Source organism: Macaca fascicularis, chromosome 10 (assembly GCF_037993035.2).
Source record: "Macaca fascicularis isolate 582-1 chromosome 10, T2T-MFA8v1.1".
Lineage (NCBI taxonomy): Eukaryota > Metazoa > Chordata > Mammalia > Primates > Cercopithecidae > Macaca > Macaca fascicularis.
This window is the reverse complement of record NC_088384.1, coordinates 15,131,428-15,153,196: the sequence shown is the minus strand read 5'-3', so window position 1 is coordinate 15,153,196 and position 21,769 is coordinate 15,131,428. Positions and strand designations below refer to the sequence as shown.

The 21,769-nt window shown below is 48.0% G+C and overlaps 1 protein-coding gene and 1 long non-coding RNA gene across 5 annotated transcripts in view; one reads left to right on the top strand and one right to left on the bottom strand.

Moving 5' to 3' along the window:
- Positions 1-1,274: 1,274 nt before the first annotated feature.
- Positions 1,275-19,598, bottom strand: EIF3D (eukaryotic translation initiation factor 3 subunit D). Of its 3 annotated transcripts, none has more exons than XM_065522171.1 (16): positions 19,510-19,598; positions 17,238-17,323; positions 16,128-16,260; positions 15,790-15,835; positions 14,725-14,861; positions 14,023-14,108; positions 13,336-13,408; positions 10,808-10,920; positions 9,628-9,760; positions 8,990-9,137; positions 7,232-7,362; positions 6,640-6,725; positions 6,414-6,543; positions 2,557-2,699; positions 1,921-2,204; positions 1,275-1,420 (listed from the first exon to the last, which is right to left on the bottom strand). In XM_065522171.1, exons 3-16 carry the CDS (start codon positions 16,248-16,250, stop codon positions 1,407-1,409), a joined length of 1,647 nt encoding a protein of 548 aa, XP_065378243.1. In that variant the 5' UTR covers positions 16,251-16,260; positions 17,238-17,323; positions 19,510-19,598; the 3' UTR covers positions 1,275-1,406. The 3 variants fall into 3 exon arrangements, with proteins under 3 accessions (XP_065378243.1, XP_065378244.1, XP_005567463.1); XM_065522172.1 differs by having other exon boundaries at positions 17,256-17,323; XM_005567406.4 differs by lacking the exon at positions 17,238-17,323.
- Positions 19,599-19,951: 353 nt separating this feature from the next.
- The window catches only part of LOC123567196 (uncharacterized), a 27,793-nt gene continuing 25,975 nt past the window's right edge, over positions 19,952-21,769 (top strand). For both annotated transcript variants that reach the window (XR_012418778.1, XR_012418777.1), the window contains exon 1: positions 19,952-20,006. This is a non-coding gene — a long non-coding RNA (uncharacterized lncRNA). The remainder of the gene's footprint in view (positions 20,007-21,769) is intronic.

Below are 21,769 nucleotides of genomic sequence, written 5' to 3'. Positions count from 1 at the left end.
TGCTCAGGCTGGTCGCGAACCCCCGACCTCAAGTGATCCACCCACCTCAGCCTCCCAAAGTGCCAAAGTGCTGGGATCATAGGCATGAGCCACTGCACCTGGCTTTTTTTTTTTTTTTTTTGATAAAGGGTCTCCTTCTGTCACGCTGGAGTGCAGTGGTGTGATCATAGCTCACTGCAGCCTTGAACTCCTGGGCTCAAGCACTCCTCCCACCTCAGCCTCCTGAGTAGCTGGGACCACAGGTGGAAGCACCATGACTGGTTAATAGTTTATTTTTTTTTGTGGAGACAGGCCCTGGTCTCCCTGTACCCAGGCTGGTCTCAAACTCCTAGGCTAAACTGATCCTTCTGCCTTGGCCTCCCAAAGTGTTGGGATTAGAGGTTTGAGCCACCATGCCTGTTTCCTCACCTCATAATGGTACTACTCCTGCCAGCATCACACTTCTGTATGAGGCTTAGATACTACAGAAAGCTCAGCATTAACACCTGGCAGGGTAATTACTCTATAAAGTGTCCAGAACAGAACGTCCACTTATACAGAAGTTTACATACCCTCGGCTGGGTGCGGTGGCTCACGCCTGTAATCCCAGCACTTTGGGAGGCCGAGGCGGGTGGATCACCTGAGGTCAGTTCAAGACCAGCCTGGCCAGTATGGCGAAACCCCGTCTCTACTAAAAATACAAAAATTAGCCAGGCATGGTGGTGCATGCCTGTAATCCCAGCTACTAGGGGGGCTGAGGCAGGAGGATCGTTTCAACCTGGGAGGCAGAGGTTGCAGTGAGCTGAGATTGTGCTACTGCACTCCAGCCAGGGCGACAGACGCTCTGTCTCAAAAAAAAAAAAAAAAAAAGTTTACATATCCTAAACATCCAGAGCTCTTATGACACACTGCTTTGTAGGGACAGGCCTGAGACTGTCACCAGCCCAAGCCAAGCTTAACAACAGTTCACAAACCATAACACAATCAGCCAGTGGGACATCCATCAAGCTCTCCGTGGCAGCCTCCCTCATGCGCAGCAGCGCCACCTCATCCACGCCCTACTTTGCGCTGTACTAGCATTCTGCAGTCCAGCTCCTCCCAGTGAACTCTCCAAAAGCAACAGTTGGCTCTTCACACAGCCAGCAGGCACTCATGCTTGTGGAAATGAACTTCTTACAACAAATGATGACACCCACATTCTGAATTCCACATAGAAATTGCTGAATCTCATCCCCACTCTGCCAGGAATCTTTGAAAAAAGGGCTGTAAATCGTTAATGCAGATAGACGATGAAGGAGAGACTAAACAGACGTATATTTTATTTCATCTGCTAAACGTCAGAGAGCAAGTTAGATACACATTCCACTAAGCGTCAAAGGCCCTCATAGTCTCGGTGGAAGGATAAACTCCAGCTCCACATCACTGGTTTAAGTTTCTTCCTCTGAAAGACACAAAAAATGTAAGAGAAATAAGCCAGGTTGTGTGATATGGCGTTCACTTTCCTTTCTGAACCTCTGCTGGACTGCGTGTGAGTTTTCAACACTTCCATTCAGAAGTGAAGCCTTTTAGATCCTCACAGGGCCGGGCAGGTACTTCCTTCAGTCACCAGCTGGTGGAGCTGGAGAGACAACTTTCAAGCTATTTAACCCAGAGCGCAGCTTTTCCCTCTAGACCATGGGCTTCCATCCAGGACTTCCCTCATCTTTCTCTACCTCTGCCACAGTCCAGCCACTTCTCTAAAACACCGCTATCCTCCCCAACCACTTGATGTGATCTAAAGGCTCTGGAAGAAGCTCTTGGAGGCAAAGTGAATGCTGCTTCATACTTAAGTCTCGGAATTCTCAAAGTTTTATCAAGGTTAAAGATCACAATGGCTATAGAACTTGCTCCCGTGCTAGCCCACAGATCACTCTAGACCTCAGAAAGTGGGTTGCTACACACCTTCTTCTTCCTCTTCTTCCTCCTCCTCTTCCTCCTCGTCTTCATCAGAGCTGAAGGTGCCATCAGGGAGGCTGTAGACACGGATGACCTGCTTGTTGGGGTCCTTGAGGATGAGGTATTTGCCCTCCTCCAGCTTCATGCAGATGTCGATGACGCAGCGTAGAATGCCCCAGGCATTCTCCACGCTCAGGTTGATCTGGCTGGCAAATTCATTAGGCTTGAACTGCTGGGTGCCCAGGATGACGTGGCGTGAGGAGTCTTTCACGTGGTACCGAGACACATAACTAACAGAGGAAGGGATATCAGTGGTCAGAGCAGGTGGCACAGAGACAGCAACACTTGGCATCAAATGTCCATTAAATGGTGATACCTGGTCCACTGCTATTTTCAAGGGAAAGGGAAAACTCCGTCTTCTGAGTGTTCAGTTCTGGATTTCACTGACATCATTGCCCTAGTTCAGGACTCCATTCAGCATGCCTGCTGTTTGGCATCTGTCTCCTAACTGATCCCTCCATCTCTACCCCATCCCTGGATTTATCTCTGCCAGTCCAGTACACGGGGAGGGGAGGGCCAACCTCCCTACCCAGACCCTTCCTTTCACAAGATCAGCTGCCAGTTCCCGCACAGGCCTCTCACCCAAGCTTGAGGTATTCAGATCCAGCCAGCAAAGCACAGCAGGTCCACCGGGCCAACTTGTAGCTGTTGTTCTTCAGCTCCGTGGCAATGACGGCCCCTCGCTGAGAGTCCAGCTTCTGACGCCAGTCAACGCCGTTACAGTGCTGCAGGAGAGCCCCGTTAGAGAAGCAGAAGCAAGCTCTAAATGCCCAAGGTGCTGGGACCTCCTCTGGCAGAGAAGGAACTCCCCAGTCTGCCTGCTTAGAAAGTGGGTAGGTATGCACTAAATCTTACCATTTAAGAGACAAAGACACGCTCCCTTCCCTTGCACAGCCTGCCGCAAGCTGGCACTCAATGACTTACAGCTCTTCTCTTCTAAAAGCTCACCTAGCCAGGGAATGATGGACATGGACACACACACACACACACTTTAAACAGCAGAGGCAAGTGTCTACTGTGTGTTGCATGGTAAGGAAGGGCTTCACAGAGGATGTGTAACAGTGAGCCAAGTGGAGAATATTGGCACAAGTGCAGGTACAGACAGGAGCTCCTGATCTGAGAGGCATGGTGGGATAGGAAAGACAGGCGGAGTTGGCCTTAGATGGGGGTGGAAGCCTGCAGTGGGGGCAAAGCTGAGTCTGACATTTTACATAAATGCACACAGCAGAAAAGGACCCCAAAGAGATCCTCTTTTCTACCCATATCATTTACAGACGTGGGAAGATGGACCCAGAGTGAAATGACTGGTCAAAGGTCACATGACAGAGGTTCCCAAACTTTCTTGGTTCATGGCAACCACAGGGCAAAAGAAATACTCAGGAATTCCTTTTTTTTTTTTTTTTTTTTTTTTTGAGAAGGAGTTTTGCTCTTGTCGCCCAGGCTGGAGTGCAGTGGCGTGATCTCAGCTCACCACAACCTCCACCTCCCAGGTTCAAGCGATTCTCCTACCTCAGCCTCCCTAGTAGCTGGGATTACAGGTGCCCGCCACCACGTCCAGCTAATTTTTATATTTTTGGTAGAGGGGGGGTTTCGCCACGTTGGCCAGGCTGCTCTCGAACTCCTGACCTCAGGTGATCCGCCCGCTTCGGCCTCCCAGAGTGCTAGGATTACAGGCGTGAGCCACAGTGGCTGGCCAGTAATTCCTTTTATTTAGTTAGGTTCAAACCATGTAGTAGTATTCCGACAAGACGTCTCTGGTGTTTCCCTAAAAAATTTAAGCTATCCTGCAGCACCGCTGTGCGTTTGCTTTTTTTGAGATGGGGGGTCTCACTATGTTGCCCAAGCTGGTGAGTTCAGGATTTGAACTCCTGAACCCAAGCGATCCTCCCATCTCAGCCTCCTGAGCAGCTGGGATTACAGGTGCGCACTACTGTGTGCAGCTTGCTGGGGCACGTTAGAGTCCTTCTCCCAGTCTGCACTGCTGATGAAGCTGTGTATTGGCTTGGTATCAGCGAAATCCAGGACTGAGTCAGAAGACAGCAAAGCCTTCTATTTTGCTAATAGCAAATGTAAAAAAGGAGTTGGAGATATTAGAGGCTCAGAGCTTAGGTGGGAGAAAGACAATGCTGAGGGACAGCTGGCCCAGAGGCAATGACAGGACGGGGGGCACACGGAAGGGGAAGGTGTTTTAGCAGAAAAACAATGGGAAGTGTAATAAATCAGAGTAGATTTGAGAAATCATTTTCAAAGAGTTCATGGTTGAGGCCTGGGGTGGGCAGAATTCTAAGATGATCCCCAGTGACCCTTGCCCTTGCAGAGTCTCCTCCCCTTGACTGCAGGCAGAACCTATGGCTAGGATCAAATATCACCCCCATGATTATGCTACCTTGTATGTCAAAAGGGATTTTGCAGATGTAAGGCCCCCAATCAGTTAACCTTAATATACACTACCTGGGGCTGGGCCTCACCCAACCATATGAGTCTCTCAAATCTAGGTGTAGAGATCAGAGACAGAGGAAGTCAGAAATTTGAAGCACGAGAAGGATCTGCTGTGCTGTTGCTAGCTTGGAGATGGAGGGGGCCATGTGACAAGGAATGCAGGTGGCCTCTAGGAGCTGAGAGAGGCTCCCAGCTGACAGCTGGCAGGGGGATGGGGGCCTCTGTCATCTAACTGCAGGGAAATGAACTCTACCCACAATGAAAATGGGCTTGGAAATGGCTTTCAGAACCTCCAGATGAGAACTCAGTCCTGTTTCTATTGACACTGTGATTTCTGCCTTGTTTGGATTTGTGTCCCACCCAAATCACATGTCAAGTGGTAAACCCCAATGTTGGAGGAGGAGCATGGTGGGAGGTGACTGGATCATGGGGGTGGATTTTCCCCTTTGGCGCTATTCTTGTGATACAGAGTTCTCAAGAGATCTGGTTGTTTAAAAGTGTATAGCAACTTCCCCCTCTCTTTCTCCTACTCTGGCCATGTCAGATGTGCCTGCTTCTCCTTTGCTTTCTGCCACCATTGCAAGTTTCCTGAGGCCTCCTCAGTCACGCTTCCTGTAGAGCCTGCAGAACTGTGAGCCAATTATATCTCCCTTCTTTAGAAATTACCCACTCTCAGGCATTTCTTTGCAGCAGTGCGAGAATGGACCAATACAAAGACCAAGCACACAGCACTGGACTTCTAACCTACAAAAATGTGAGCTAATAAATCAATATTGTTAGGCTGGGTGCCATGGCTCATGCCTGTAATCCCAGCACTTTGGGAGGCCGAGGCAGGCGGATCGCCTGAGGCCAGGAGTTCGAGACCAGTCTAACCAACATGGAGAAACCCCGTCTCTACTAAAAATACAAAATTAGCTGGGCGTGGTGGCGCATGCCTGTAATCCCAGCTACTCGGGAGGCTGAGGCAGGAGAATCGTTTGAACCCTGGAGGCAGAGGTTGCGGTGAGCCGAGATCGCCCCATTGCACTCCAGCCTAGACAACAAGAGCAAAACTCTGTCTCAAAAAATAAAAAATAAAAAATAAAAATAAAATATATTAATCGGTATTGTTAAGTCACTAAGTTTCTGTTAATTTGTTATGGAGCAAAAGATAACTAACACAAAGTTGTATAATAAAGAAGTACGTGTGGCGAAGAGAGCTGTCTAGGTGACTCCATGGGTCAAAAAGGAGGGGAGCCAGCAAAGACAACATGTGAAGGGAACAGGGAAATGGGTGAGACCAGAGTAACGCGGTAACACAGAGGGCAAAGCAACACAGGTGCAACGACCCCGAATGCTTTGGGGAGCTCACCGGGAAAAGTCCAAGAAAAGGCCACTGGCCCCAGAGGGAGGTCACAGCAAGCCTCCCAGTGTGCTCCTCCAACAGGTGATGTGGGTGGGGGTGGGGTGGAAATGGAAAGTGGAGGAAAAGTGAAGGAAGCATGTTTCTTTCAAGGTGCCTCTGAAGCATCAATTCCAAGCCAGATCGTAGAATCCATGAGTTCAGGAAATGAGGAATTGGAAAAAAGGTATGAAAAGACTGAAGGCAGTGGCTCAGTCAATGAAAGAAGAGGTCAAAAAGAAGAGCGGCCAGACTTACAGGAAACTGCCAACCCAGATAATAAGGAGAGGAAAAAATCAGATGCTCAGAGAGCAGAAGCCAACAGGAGGCCACAATGGAACAGAGATGAAGTACTGGAAGAAGGGAGTTAAATGGTTCCTGTGTAAATAATAAGCAGAAAAGTCCTTAACACTTAACATAGTTCTACACACACAGTCATGCTCTTTCTCGGCAAGGAACTAAGCAGAGGAAAAAACTCACAAGACAAAAAAAATCCAGGTAGCTCTATAAGTAATGAAAAGGGATAAGAAACAGTTTACACAACCTAGCCTGCGTAAACAGGCACTGTAGGGAACAGAGACATGGTGTCACCAGGAGGGTGATGGAGATGGCGGCTCACCCTGGAATCCCACTCATTCAGTGTCTTGATGTTGATGAAGGACACTTCCCCGTTGGCTCCAGTCATGACGCCATCGTGCTCACAACGGACAATAAGGTCAATATCGTCTCCAAGCTTCCACCTGCGGTAACTGCAGCGAAGGAGAAACTCACGTGGTCACTGGGGATTCGACAGAGTGGGGCCCATGCTCCAATCTGGTCACAATACCCACCAGAGAGTGACCTACCGGTAAGCAACAGAGGCGATTTCATTCTTATCCATGTCGTCCTCTACAAACGGGTTTGGGTTGGGGAAGTTGTATCTTTCCTTCCCCTGCAAAAACAAAGGTGTCACAAGACAGAGCTAACTTTGTTGACAAGGCCAAGGCCAATCAGTCAGACCCAGCACCTCTGCTTAGTTGCAGCTCTGGCCAGGTTCCTGGGGCCCTTGATGGGGCTGTGAGCTCGCTGCCTGTTTTATGCCTACTTGACCCCTCCTAACTGTTAGCACCTGATGAATGAAAACGAGTTCGTAACCATGCCCATCTCTACTTCATTTTTTGCCATGGCACAAATCACCATTTGATGTAAATCAATTTATTATTTATGGTTCACTATGTTTTCTCCTCCACTATCATGAAATTCTGTAAGGACAGGAACTTTGTTCAAAGTCAGACAGCCTGACCCCCAAGCCCAGGCATGTAACTCCCCTGCTAAAGGTGGGGACTGGGTCTGTCCTGCTCAGTCCCACAACCCAAGAGCCTAGCAAAAAGCAGATGCTCCACAAGTAGCAGCTGGTTAAATAAGAATGAATCAACGCCCAGAGACTTGTTTCCTCACCATTCTCAAGCACTGCTGGGAGAAATTGTGGTTGATGTAGGTTGCCTCCATGGCCAGGTTGCGGGGTGAATTGAAGGAATTACCTTCATCTTGAGGGGGCTCATTGGCAGTCTCACTCACTGTCAGGAGGTCTGCAAAAGCGTGGCATGGTCACTCACCATGCAACAAAGAGTCACTGACAATGTGCGCAGCGCTGTGGGGAGATGTGGAGAGGCAAACACCACAGGTCCTTCCTTCAAAGAACCGCCCTCTCCTAAAGTGGGTCTCCCTGGTGTGGAACACATAAGCGGGGGAGTGGGGCAGCTGCTCCAGGATAACTCAAGATAGTACCCGACATTCAGTTCAATCACACAGGAAGGCAGCTGTCCCTTTTCAATCGTCTGGATTCCTCACGAGAATGATTTTGTAAGCTTTTTAAGACCGCAGGCTTCAGGCTCAGAATATAAACTCTTTTTTTTTTTTTCTTTGAGATGGAGTTTTGCTCTGTCACCCAGGTTGGAGTGCAGTGGTGTGATCTCGGCTCACTGCAACCTCTGACTCCTGGGTTCAAGCAATTCTCCTGCCTCAGCCTCCTGAGTAGCTGGGATTACAGGCACGCGCCACCATGCCCGGCTAATTTTTGTATTTTTTTTTTGGAGAGTCTCGCTCTGTCGCCCAGGCTGGAGTGCAGTGGCCGGATCTCAGCTCACTGCAAGCTCCGTCTCCCGGGTTCACGCCATTCTCTTGCCTCAACCTCCCGAATAGCTGGGACTACAGGCGCCCGCCACTTCGCCTGGCTAGTTTTTTGTATTTTTTAGTAGAGATGGGGTTTCACCATGTTAGCCAGGATGGTCTTGATCTTGTGACCTCGTGATCCGCCCGTCTCAGCCTCCCAAAGTGCTGGGATTACAGGCTTGAGCCACTGCGCCTGGCCTAATTTTTAAATTTTTAGTAGAGATGGGGTTTCACCATGTTGACCAGGATGGTCTTGAACTCCTGACCTCAAGTGATTCTCTGTCTTGGTCTCCCAAAGTGCCAGGATTACAGGTGTGTGTCACCAGGTCCGGCCTGTTTTGTTAATTTTTGAGTGACATGGTTTTATGATGTATAAATACATATACGTATAGCATAAAATATGTAAGTGTATGTACTGTAAGCAAACACTGAAGAAGGTATGCAAGATGGCAAAACTCAAAAAAGTGGTATTTAAACGAGTAAAATTTGGGCCAGGCATGGTGGCTCATGCCTCTAATCATAGCACTTTGGGAGGCCAAGGCTGATGGATCACTTGAGGCCAGGAGTTCAAGACCAGCCTGGCCAACATGGTGAAACTGTCTCTACTAAAAATACAGCAAGTAGCCAGGCATAGTGGCACATGTCTGTAATTCCAGCTATTTGGGAGGCTGAGGCAGGAGAATGACTTGAATGTGGGAGGTGGAGGCTGCAGTGAGCCAAGATTGTGCCACTGCATTCCAGCCTGGGTGACAGAGTGAGACTAGGTCTTGGGAAAGGAAAAAAAAAAAAAAAAAGAAAGCAACATTTGGAAGCTTGCTATTAGGGTGCAGTGAGGACTCCAAAAGCTGAGGCCCCAAGCAGGCACTGCAGTGACGGTCTCTTCTAATCTCAGAATACAGAGCCTGGGAGAGATTCAGATGCTGCTGCTGTCAATGCCCTTGGGAAGATGGACCACTTTCTATCCATTCTCTAGCACCAGAGACTTGTTCTGTACCAACAAAAGTACTCAATGCCTTTGAGTTGTTCCCCAGGCATGCTTCTTACCAAAGTCAGAGTTGTCTCTCTTGTCAAAGAAGAGTTTGGATCCAACTCTCTGGACGACAATGTCCCAGGAATACACTGAGCGGGTACAGCTCATCAGCGTGGCCAGGATGGCATCAGTGGCAAACACATTCCCCTGAGTTTTTGCCAGCTGCAAAGAGGATCAAAGAGAGAAGATGGAAAGACGCTCCCAGGTCTCACTGCCCACTCACAAGGACGGGAAAGAACTCCTTTGCTGACCACACAAATCCTTAAGAATGAGGCCCCACCTCATTGACCAAAAACACTGCAGTCAGTCAGCCAGCAAGTTTCGGGTGGCAGTGGCACTGCAGCCCCCTAAGCACCTGCTCGATTGCAGCCAAGTGCTTCAGATGCTTTCACCTTTGCCCCAGTGGTACGCGCTATGTACCTCTACCCCTGGCTGCAGATGAGAGAACTAAGGCTCCACAGACTGAGCCAGGAAGCGTGGCGGAACTGGGCTTCAAGTCCAGCTGTGCTTAACATCCACATTTCCGGTCTACCTGGCAAAGTGCTTTTACATATAATACATACATTATTCCCATGTCTTCTTTCTGCAGCTTCAGCTGTAGAAGCCGACAGCATTCCTACCTAGTGGGAGAGGGGCAGAAGGAGGCGCACACCTTGCGGATGACAGGGTCGTCTGTGGTGGTGACAGTGTGGAAGATGCGCTTGATGCTCCGCAGCGGCTTCTCGCTCCTCGTGGTGATGCGGTCAAAGGCTTTGTCGTAGTATTCCAGGGCCCCGCAACACTCGCTGCGGGAAGAGCAGGCAGAGACATGCCAGGTAAGGGAGATAAACCCCAGGTTTTTCTTTCTAAGCCATAGATCCAGAAGTCTTATCCCAAAGTCTAAAAGAGGTGGAAAGCAGTTTCTGGCCAGAACAGGAGAGACGAATCCCCAGTGCCTGCTGAGTTCCTGTCCACTTAGGTCCTGGTACAGAACAGAGCAAGCACAACTCATTCAGCCCAACGCCCCCATTTTAAAGGTAGGGCGATTGAGGCTAAGACAGGAGATGACTAGTTTCAGAGGCACCTGGGTAGGCTGACGTCTGGTCTGGAGCTCTGGTTTCCCACTACCTAAGTTCCGCCTGCTTGTCCTTTGAGGTAAGGAGCTATTTGAAATGCCAGGAGAAGCAAAGATTCTCCTGAAGAATTGCTGTGTTTCTTTTCCTGCCAAGAGTTTTGTAACTTAATCTTATTGCTGTTTTGCTCAGGACGCCAGAAAACACAAATATACAGTTTAATAATCAGCAAATTCCATTCTTTCTTTCTTTCTCTTTCTGCCAAAAGAATTGTATAACTAATTTCTTCTTTGCTGAGGATGCCAGGAAGTTAAAAAGAAGTTTGCAGTCGGTGAAATTCTGCTTTTCCCCTTGGTCTTGTTTTTTTTTTTTTTTTTTTAGATGGAGTTTCACTTTTATTGCCCAGGCTGGAGCGCAATGTCAAGATCTCAGCTCACTGCAACCTCCACCTCCAGGGTTTAAGTGATTTTCACGCCTCAGCCTCCTGAGTATCTAGGATTACAGGGGTGTGCCACCACGCCCGGCTAATTTTTGTATTTTTAGTAGAGACTGGTTTTCACCATGTTGGCCAGGCTGCTCTTGAACTCCTGACCTCAGGTGATCTACTGTTCCTGGCCGGTCTTGATTTTTTTCAAACACCTCTGTTAACCTTATGCAATGTGTTTTGAGTTAAGTGGCTTCAAAGCCTTTTTGGAAATACTAGGGCTTAAGAAAATACCCATCACCAGATGGTCCACACACATAAGAGCAGGGTAGAAAGTAGTAGAAGATGCTGCTTACATGTCCTGTGGCTCTGACACTTCCAAGTAGCGCATCTTCATCAACTGAGGAAAATCCATTTCCTCTTTCACCTCCCAGTCACTACGAACTTCAACTGAAGAGTCTCGGGGTTTCTGCAGTTGAAAAACATTAGAGGAAAAAAAAAGTTATAGTACATACAAAACATAAATAAAAGGCTAAAAATACAAGGAGCACTCCAGCCTGAGTGACACGAGATCCTGTCTCAAACAACCACCACACAAAATGGAGGGGCTCAGTGGCTCATGTCTGTGATCCCAGGACTTTGGGAGGCCAAGGCGGGCAGATCATCCGAGGTCAGGAGTTCGAGACCAGCCTGTCCAACCTGGTGAAACCCCATCTCTACTAAAAATACACAAATTAGCCAGGTGTGCTGATGCATGCCTGTAATCGCAGCTACTCGGGAGGCTGAGGCAGGAGAATAGCTTGAATCTGGAGGTGGAGGCTGCAGTGAGCTGAGATAGCACCACTGCACTCCAGCCTGGGTGACAGGGCAAGACTCCGTCTCAATAAAAGAGAGAAGAGAAAAACAGCTTTTATTCAATAAACTGAGTGATGGAGTGCTGACTGTTTTATAAGACAGAATCCCTGACTCCCAGGAATGTATGGTCTGGAAGAGGACCAAAGGGATCAAAAGCTCAGAAACAAATGGGGTTCCACTCCCAGGTAATGATGTCACCTGATAAACATGTAGCAAGGTCCTTTAAATTTCTCTCGGGGTATTAACTATCCTTGATATAGCATCACATCCAACAAAATGTAGCTTCGCTTTTGCTTACACGTGTTCTGTTCTCAGAATGCCCACCCAAGCATACGCAGGTGAACGTTCACAGCAGCATCAATAATACTCAAAAAGTGAAAAACCACCCAAATGTTCATCAGCGTGTGAAAGGCTCAAAAATACATGGTGTATCAATTCAAAGGACTCTTATTTGACAATAAACAAGAAATGAAGCTCATTTGGGCTGGGTGTGGTGCCTCACGCCTGTAATCCCAGCACTTTGGGAGGCTGAGGTGGGTGGATTATCTGAGATCAGGAGCAGCCGGATTATCTGAGGTCAGGAGTTTGAGACCAGCTGGGCCAACATGGTGAAACCCTGCCTCTACAAAACATACAAAAAATAAAAAATAGCCAGACGTGTTGGCTCGGGCCTGTAATCCTAGCTACCTGGGAGGCTGAGGTTGCAGTGAGCCAAGATCGTGCCACTGGCACTGCAGCTTGGGTGACAAGAGTGAGATTCAGTCTAAAAACAAAACCCACAACCAACAACAAATGAAGCACAGCTGCCCTTGAGCAACATGGGTTTGAAGTACATGGGTCTACTCATATGCAGATTTTCTTCAAACAAACATGGACTGAAAATACAAGCCGGGCGCAGTGCCTCATGTCTGTAAAACCAGCACTCTGGGAGGCTGAGGTGGGTGGACTGCTTGAGCTCAGGAGTTTGGGACCAGCCTGGGGAACATGGCAAAACCCCATCTCTACAAAAAATACAAAAATTAGCCAGGCGTGGTGGTGCATGCCCATAGTCTCAGCTATTCAGAAGGCTGAGGTGGGAGGATTGCTTGAACCCAGCAGAGAGAGACTGCAGTTGGCTAAGATCACGCCACTGCACTCCAGCCTGGGTGACAGAACGAGACCCTGTCTCAAAAAAGAAAAAGAAAAAGAAAAAAAAAAAAAAACAGTATTCTTGGCATGCAAACCCCGAGTATATGGAGGGCCAACTTTTCATATATGTGGGTACCACAGGCCGACTGTGGGACCTGAGAATGTGTAGACTTTCACATACTGAAGGACAACTGTACCGGCACATGCTGCCACATGGATGACTCTTGAAAACATGCGGAAAAAAAGCCACCAGTTACAAAAGACCATATATTGTATGATTCCATGTATGTAGAATGTCTAGAACAAAAAATCCAGAGACAGAAAACAGATTTGTAGCTGCCTAGGGCTGGGGTATTGGGCGTGTTAGCGTCTGGCCTCCTGGAACTCATGTGGCACGCTGGTTGCTACTGTGGCAGTGTCGGGAGGTAGGGCCTTTAAGAGATTAGGTCGTTAAAAGGAATAAATGCCTATGCCCTTCTCTCAGCAATGGGCTAACTACCCAAACAGTTTAGCCTTTTTCTCTGTTGCACCCTCCTCCCCCTTCTGCCTTTTCTGCCATGCTATCAAGCAGCATGAGGCCCTCACCAGATGCCGCTCCTGATCCAGGACTTCCCAGTCTCCAGAACCATGAGCTAAAGAAACCACTTTATAACTTACCCACTCTCAGGTATTCTGTTCTGGCAACAGAAAACAGATCAAGACAGGGTGACTGCTAAAGGGTAAGGGATTCTCTTGAGGGTGATGAAAATGGTCTAAAATTGACCAGTTACAGAACTCTGCAAATATGTTAAAAACGACTAAATTGTACGGTATGTGAAGTATATCTCATCTAAGCTATTATAAAGACAACCAAATAAACAGAAGCAAATTCCAAGGCAGAATTCTGGTATAATTGCATTACCTGTGATTTCTGATCCCATTTCTGCCTAACCCCAAATTGCTTCTGGAACTTTTTCTGCAGTCGAATGCGTTCTCTGGAAAGATAGAAATATGATCTCAGTGCAGACCTTAAAATTAGTGGCTTCCTCAAAAGGCACAGGGTGCCATTCTCTTCAGCTAAAACTTGCCATGATCACTAACTCCATTGAACTATGAAAAATGGGCTTAGAGAAAGGAAGAGACCCAGAGGGTACACATTGGAAAAGCACACTGCCTCCAAATACTGACCAGGCATATTTTACTTCATCTATAGTGCCTGTTCACTGATAGCTCCAATCTGGGGTGTAGTGGCTGCTGGACCACACACCACCAGGAGGCTCCCAGGACCAGCATACATGGGGCTTCCTGGAGCTGTCCCACAGCAGAACTGAGCCAAGGTAAGCTCCAGAGCCTCTTCTTGCCTGCCTGGGTTTCCCTTCAGTGCACACGGCCAGCACAAGGAGTTCAGTCTGCTGCTCATGCTATCCGCCATGAACCAGCCTGAGAACAACAAGCCAAAAGGTGGCTTAACTGGTTGTAGAAGGTATTTTCCTCTTTTTCTTTTTTTGTAATGATGGGGAAGACAACCACCCTCCCGCTTTTGTCCTACTGTTTCCAACTACGGCCAGTCTGGGAAGGGTGTCTTGTTCCAGCAGGATGAAAATCTCACCTCTCTTTTTGTTTGGCACTCTTAGGCAGGATCTGCAGGTTGAACTGCAACATGTTCCGACGATCTTTGTCTCTGCGGAGGTTCCTCTGGGCATCAGCAAGAAATATCCGTGTTAGCATCTTGGAGATTTGGCTCACAATAGGCAGAATGAGCAGGAGGTCTTTCGAGTAAGTTTAAGATGCCAAATCCCAAGTTTCACATCTTGCTCTGTGCTTTCACTCTACGGCATCAATAGCTTGGGGGTGTTAGGGAGTAAGTACTTGGACTTTGCTTAGACTTATATTCCCGTGACATATTTTTCATTGAAGTATGTTTACTGGGTCTTTTTAAGAGTTTCTGAGTTTGCCTCTTTAAGTAATAATACGCAACCTGACTGGACCGTCTACTTAATAAAGTCTGCACACACCAATTACCTGTGGCAACAGGCACGGGTGCACCTTCTTATCCAGCACACATGCTTTTAGCATACAAGTCTGATGTCCTACCTACTGGTAAACAGAAACATAAACTATTTAAATGCATCCTTGAACCTAGTTCAAGTTTACCTTGGTACCTCTTGTTACAGAACAGTGACCTGAGATTCACCTGAGAAGACCTCTAATATGCTTCCCTCTCTCATTAGGAGTCACAAGGTAGCACTTTTAGGCAGGTGATGGCCAACAGTAACAGCCCCAAGATGGTGGTTGCTGGTTCTTGGCTTACCTGGGCAAATCTCATCCGATTCCGCTGGTAGGCCGTCTTCTGTGTGCGCGCTGTATCCACCAGCTGGAAGCTACTTTCATCCTCCTCGTGGAAATAAGCATATTGACTTCCACCACCAAACTGAGAGGAGTACTTATCTGGAGGCAAAAGTGCCGGCATGTAGTAACTACACTCACAGACTTTACCAGATACGCACCAGTCTAAAGCCTTGCTATTTCCAGGGTGGTCTTGAGACCTGTAGCATTGGCTGGAAGCTTGTTAGACACACAGACTCACAGTCCCACCCCATACCCACCGAATCAGAACCAGCATTTTAACAAGATCCCCAGGTGATTCATATGCACATTCAATTTTGAAAAACTCTGGTCTAAAGAACTTTCTAAGCGAAGACTCTGAAGGACTCAAGCTAACCCATTTCACTCTCTGCTTTATTGTGTGAGAATCTGAGGTATTTATTGCTAACCATCATCTCCATTATCAGGGACCCACGGCAGGTATGTCTAATGGATCACAATATACTTTCTTGCCAATCTCGGCCTCAGCTATCCTAACTTAGTTCTCCAGGCAGCCACCTGCAACTATCTGAAATGGCACAGAGAAAAAGCCTTTTTATAGTACCAGGATCTGAAAACCAGGGGTTTTAATTTTTTTTTTTTTTTTTTTGAGACAGGGTCTGGCTCTGTCACCAGGCTGCAGTGCAGTGGCATGATCTTGGCTCACTGCAACCTCTGCCTTCTGGGTTCAAGTGATTCTCCTGCATCAATCTCCCGAGTAGCTGAGATTACAGGCGCATGCTACCATGCCCAGCTAATATTTTCAACAGGTTTTTAAAAGGGCCCCAAATCCCATTTTAATAGGCTAGACCTCTTTAATGAACAGACTAAGTTTTGGGGGCTAGTTCCAAAAATGTGGTTACTGTTAAAGTCCAGACTACATCCCTAAAAGCTATGAATTATTGTTGCCAGTTCCTTCCCATTCCAAAAAAGCTTTCAGATGAAGGTCATTAGAATAAAGAACAACTTTCCCAAGGCCCTGATTGGGGCATTCAGCCGCAGAAACACTTACTTGTGTACCTCTTATCTTGGTACGTGGCTCCTGTCCAGTCTGCAACCTATGAACAACAAGGCAAGACAGAGAATGCACAGGTCAACCAGGCAAGCTTCCGCAGACCCGGAAACCCCTGAAAGCGAGAGGATAGCGTGGGAGAGTCTCAGAATTCGTTCACCACACCTCTCTAAGTGCCCAGCTCTCCTATCACTACACCCAGAGATGACAACCTTTCTCAGCTGCCATCCCTATAAAAAATTCACGAGTTAAGATTTTGCGACAATAAAATCTAAACAGGGACTCGAGAGTAGCAGCCACAGCTGCAAAGATTCAGACTCCTGCTGACAGGCAAGTACCTTTCCTAGCCGATCTCCTTTGCTGAACGGCTGGTAGGGCATATCCCGAAACTGCTCGGGAACCGCACAGGGACCCCAGCCGGAGGGGTTGTCCTGGATCACGGGTGTCATGAACTTTGCCATCTTCCAAAACCTGAAAAATATAAATCATGTGAGTAGCGGCATGAACGAAGGCCTCAGAGTACAAAAAGCCCTCCATATGAAGTAAGCAAAGACATAAATGACAGAATTCAAAAAGCAACACGCAAACTGGAACCCTCAACTGTTGAGCGACTACTACTGTTAATTATACTGTGAATATGTACTTAAAACCCAGAAGAATGCAAACAAAACTGATTGACCCTATGTCATTAATTTCACGAAACTCTTTCACTGTAACAGCTTTAAAAGGAGGCAGCACCTTGTGCTTGACAGAGTGTCATATTGATTGGTAGTTTTTCTTTTTTTTTTTTTTTTTTTTTTTTTTTTTTGAGACGGAGTCTCACGCTGTTGCCCAGGCTGGAGTGCAGTGGCGCGATCTCGGCTCACTGTAAGCTCCGCCTCCTGGGTTCACGCCATTCTCCTGCCTCAGCCTCCTGAGTAGCTGGGACTACAGGCGCCCGCCACCGCGCCCGGCTAATTTTTTGTATTTTTAGTAGAGACGGGGTTTCACTGTGGTCTCGATCTCCTGACCTTGTGATCCGCCCGCCTCGGCCTCCCAAAGTGCTGGGATTACAGGCTTGAGCCACCGCGCCCGGCTCTTTTTTTGTGTTACACAATGTAAGTGTTTGAAAAAATTCAATGGTGTCACAGATTTGATAAAATGTACTGATGTTTTTTCAAATATAGTAACCTTGTTTTGGTTCTGAGATATACCTTCACCAATTCATACAAACTCAACTTCCCTAAGACTTAGTAGTCTTTTTCTTTGTTTTTGGAGACAGAGTCTCACTTTGTCACCCATGCTGGAGTGCAGTGGCATGCAACCTCCGCTTCCTGGGTTCAAGTGATTCTCCTGCCTCAGCCTCCCGAGTAGCTGGGATTACAGGCAAGCACTGCCTGGCTATTTTTTGTGCTTTTAGTAGAGACGGGGTTTCACCATGTTGTCCAGGTTGGTCTTGAACTCCTGACCTCAAATGATCCGCCCACCTCGGCCTCCCAAAGTGCTGGGATTACAGGCGTGAGCCACCACGTCCAGCCGCCTTAGTCTTTTTCATCTGCAAAATAAACAAGATCCTTGTTTTAAGCACTTTGTAAAATGCCACACGAGTATTCAGACTTGCAAAAGTACATTTATGCATAGAGAGTGCTGAGAAAAAAGGATCTTTAAGTATATCCTGAAATTCAATTTTCCTTTCTTATTGTTTCAATTTTCTGCCATCAACGCAAATCCTGTGTGCAGAGCAAGTGGACATAAACCCAGGCAAAAGAACTGCCAGAAGGCCAAGGAGGTCCCCATAGACCTCAGGCCCAAAGTGGCCATGTCAGATGTTCATGAATACTGCCAGGCACTGTTCTTAGTGGTGACCACTCATTCATTCATTCAATCCTGCCAACAATCCTGTGAGGTAGAAGCCAATGTTATTCGCACTTTCCAGATAAGAAAACCAAAGCATAGAGAAATGAAGAAATTGCCCAAAGTTGCAATGCTAGTTGATGAAAAACGTGAACCAAAGCAGTCTGACTACAGTGTCTGCACTCTGCATAATGCTATAGCTCTCTCAGGGGAATTAAAAGACCAGGGTTCTACAGCGGATGCTTGCCTGACACTTCCTATAAAAAAAACCTATGCATTTATCTTCCGTTGTAGCCTTCTGAAAATGCTTAGAAGGCATTCACTACACAAATATTTCTTGGAGGCTGGATGCAGTGGCTCATGCCTGTAATCTTAGCACTTTGAGAAGCCGAGGTGGGCGGATCACGAAGTCAGGAGTTCGAGACCAGCCTGGTCAACAGAAACCCAGTCTCTACTAAAAATACAAAAATTAGCCGGGCATGGTGGTGGACACCTGCAATCCCAGCTACGCAGGAGGCTGAGGCAGGAGAGTCGCTTGAACCTGGGAGGCAGAGGTTGCAGTGAGCCAATATCGTGCCATTGCACTCCAGCCTGGGCAACATAGCAAGACTCCATAAAAAGACAAAAATCCAGTATTTCTTGGAGGCTGGAGAACAATCAAAAATAACAGGTATGCTGAACTTAGTAAACTCCCCCCAAAGCCCCATGCTGGGGAGATTGAGGCTTCCTTCAGAGATGACATTTGGGTGACAGCAACACGGAATAAACCTAGAAGCTTCATCTTCCTAATAGGAACTATAGGAAGAGGACAGAAAAAAAGGGTGGTGGTCTCAGAACAATTCGTATTAAATATCGCTGAGCTCCTATGTGTCAAGAAATATGCCAGATACTTTAACACCATTAACACCCCCTCACCCCCACTTTAGAGGCAAAAATTTGAAGCCCAGCCTAGCCAAGCAGCTGACGTCATCATTTCAAAACAGATTTCATTTCCAGGGGTGCCTGCTGTCAGTCCAGCTTTCTTTCCATTTTATTACAGCTGGGTAGCAGCCCGCAAAGATCGGGGGTTTGAGACCGTACCTAGTAATACCAAAAGTGAGTCGCAAGACACACTTTTAAAAATCGGATTCTGTCAGAAGCTCAAGAAGGGAAAAGGCCCGAGGCTTGACCTGCATCACCTCTCTGGAAAGACAGCGGTGAGATACCCTAGCTTCCCTAGCTTTAATACATGTTTTTTTTTTTTTTTTTTTTTTTTTTTTTTTTTTTTTTAAAAAGGAGAGCAGAGAGGAACCAGGAGAAACTGAGCTGCTCAGTAAAAACGAAGTAACAGCTGTATTGGTCAGAAGGGCAGGATAGGGGGGCTCCAAGAAGGCACTCAGAAGGGGCTCTGTGGCTGGCAGGCCACTACGGATCATACGCCGTCCATCGCTGAACAGGGGGTGGCGTAACTATCCTAGCCTCCAGTTTCACAAAAAACGGAAGGTAACCTATGCACTGGGAATTCCTAAGAACAGGGGCCAAACACCGCTCAACCTGGCACCCCTTAAGACCCCACTTAAAAAGTCAGGGTGTCTTCGGCCACTTCAGAAAGACCTTGTTGTTACCCCTCCGCCTTAACCGAGATGGGTTAACTGGCAATCAAATTCACCCAGCCCATGGGCAATGAGCAGGGCCTAGGGCCAGGGACCTCACCCACAAAGTCGTGCCCCGCGTCCAGTAGTGTGCAGGACGTGGGGCCCCCGAAAGTGGATTCCTGCCCCGCCCAGCGGAGGAACAGCAACAGCAGGAAGGGACTAAGAAAGGTCTCTTCCGTGAGGCCCCCGAAGTCTGGACCTAGTCCGAGCCGGCTCCGGAGGTCCGCAGGAACCTATGAAACATGCCGCTCACCTGAAACGGCCTCGGCCGGCCGGGATGGCAACAGATGGTGCTGGCCGGACACCGCGTTAGCAGCAGCACTCCGAGAAACCAGGAAAAAAAGAAAATATGCGCGCGCAGCGGACGCCGCCGTAAACACGACCGGCGCTGTCGTAAACTGCGCTCCCGCTTCCTCTGGGTTGGGCGGAAGAACTTACGAGCCGTAAAGCGAAGGTCCACCCGGAAATCCGTTACTGCGTTTCGCCAGGCGTCCTTATTAGCCTCTGAGGCGTCGAGACGCGAGAGGTGTGATTGGTACTACGTCAGGCGGTATCCGGGAACGCCCAAAGAGGGCGTTCATCACTGAAACGTGGCGGCCGCGCAATCGAAGCTAGAGGCGGGGAGCGGCTGGCGCCCCTCTGTGTCCCACAATGCTCGCGGCACGCCTTAGCCCCCATGTATCCCATAGTCACCCGCGACTCCCCGCCTGCTCTATCCGCCTGCTTAGTGTGAAGCTCACAGCAGGAGAGGTTGGTCGGGGTCTTCGGGGGACTTTATTGTTACCCCCTCCGCCTTTATAGTTGTGGAAACTGAGGCTCAGAGGTGCCAAGTGACCTGCCTAGATCAGACTGCTAGTTTAGGGTTCTAACCGCCAGATTTCAAACCATACTTAAACGGTTCTCAAACTTAATTGTAGGACAGGGATTTCTGGAACACCGTTTTTATTTATTTTTATTTATTGTTTGAGACAGGGTCTCTCTCTGTCGCCCAGGCTGGAATGTGGTGGCAGGATCACGGCTCATTGCACCGTCGACTTCCCAGGCACAAGCCATCCTCCCAGCTCAGCCTCCCGAGTAGCTGGGTTTACACAGGCACACACCAACACGCCTGCCTAAATTTTTGTATTTTTGGTAGAGATGGGGTTTTGTAATGTTGCTCAGGCCGGTCTCAAACTCCTGAGCTCAAGCAGTCCACTCACTGGGCCTCCCAAGGGCTAGGATTACAGGCATGAGCCGCCGTACCCGGCCAGCTAATTATTTAAAAAAATTTTATAGAGACAGAGTCTCACTATGTTGCCTGGACTGGTCTTTAACTCCTGGTCTAAAGTGATCCTCTCGCCTTAGCTTACGGAGCACCTGAGGCTACAGGTGCATATCACCTTGCCTGGCTAATTTTTAATTTTTTTTTTTTTTTTTTTTTTTGAGACGGAGTCTCGCTGTGTCTCCCAGGCTGGAGTGCAATGGCGTGATCTCGGCTCACTGCAAGCTCCGCCTCCCGGGTTCACGCCATTCTCCCGCCTCAGCCTCCCAAGTAGCTGAGACTACAGGCGCCCGCCACCACGCCCGGCTAGTTTTTTGTATTTTTAGTAGAGACGGGGTTTCACCATGTTAGCCAGGATAGTCTCGATCTCCTGACCTCCTGATCCACCCGCCTCGGCCTCCCAAAGTGCTGGGATTACAGGCTTGAGCCACCGCGCCCGGCCTAATTTTTAATTTTTTAATATTTATTTATTTATTTATTTATTTATTTATTTTGAGATGGAGTCTCTCTCTGTCATCCAGGCTGGAGTGCAGTGGCAGGATCTCAGCTCACTGCAACCTCTGCCTTCCAGGTTCAAGCGATTCTCTTGCTTCAGCCTCCCAAGTAGCTGGGATTGCAGGCGTGTACCACCATGCCCGACTAATTTTTGTATTTTTAGTAGAGACGGGGTTTTACCATGCTGACCAGGTTCGTCTCGAACTCCTGACCTCAGGTGATCTACCCACTTCGGCCTCCCAAAGTGCTAGGATTACAGGTGTGAGCCACTGCACCCGGCCACCCGGCTAATTTCAAAAAAATTTTTGTCGACACGAAGACTCATCATGTTGCCAAGGCTGGTCTTGAACTCCTGGGCTTAAGCAGTCCTCCTGCCTCGGCCTCCCAAAGTGCTGGGATTACAGGTGTGGGCCACCACACCTGACCAGGATGGTATTTAAAAAAATTCAGATTCTGGGTCTCACTTGGATAGATTGTATGGATATGTTTATGCTGGAGCCCAGGAGTGCCGCATTAACTGTGATTCTGAAGTGACAACTCACAAACTGCTTTACTGCAGTAGATAACAGTGCTGTCCTCTCAGCAACTCCCAGGCTATGGAGTTCCTCCTGGTGTCTTTGTTTCAGAATTTTAAAACAATGAAAGATAATCTGAGGGCATGACTTTATTCAAACCTCAGATCCTCTCTACCTGACATAGGCTTCCTTAGCCTCCTAGCATGCCTCCTTTATTAGAAATTATTAGACATATCTGATGT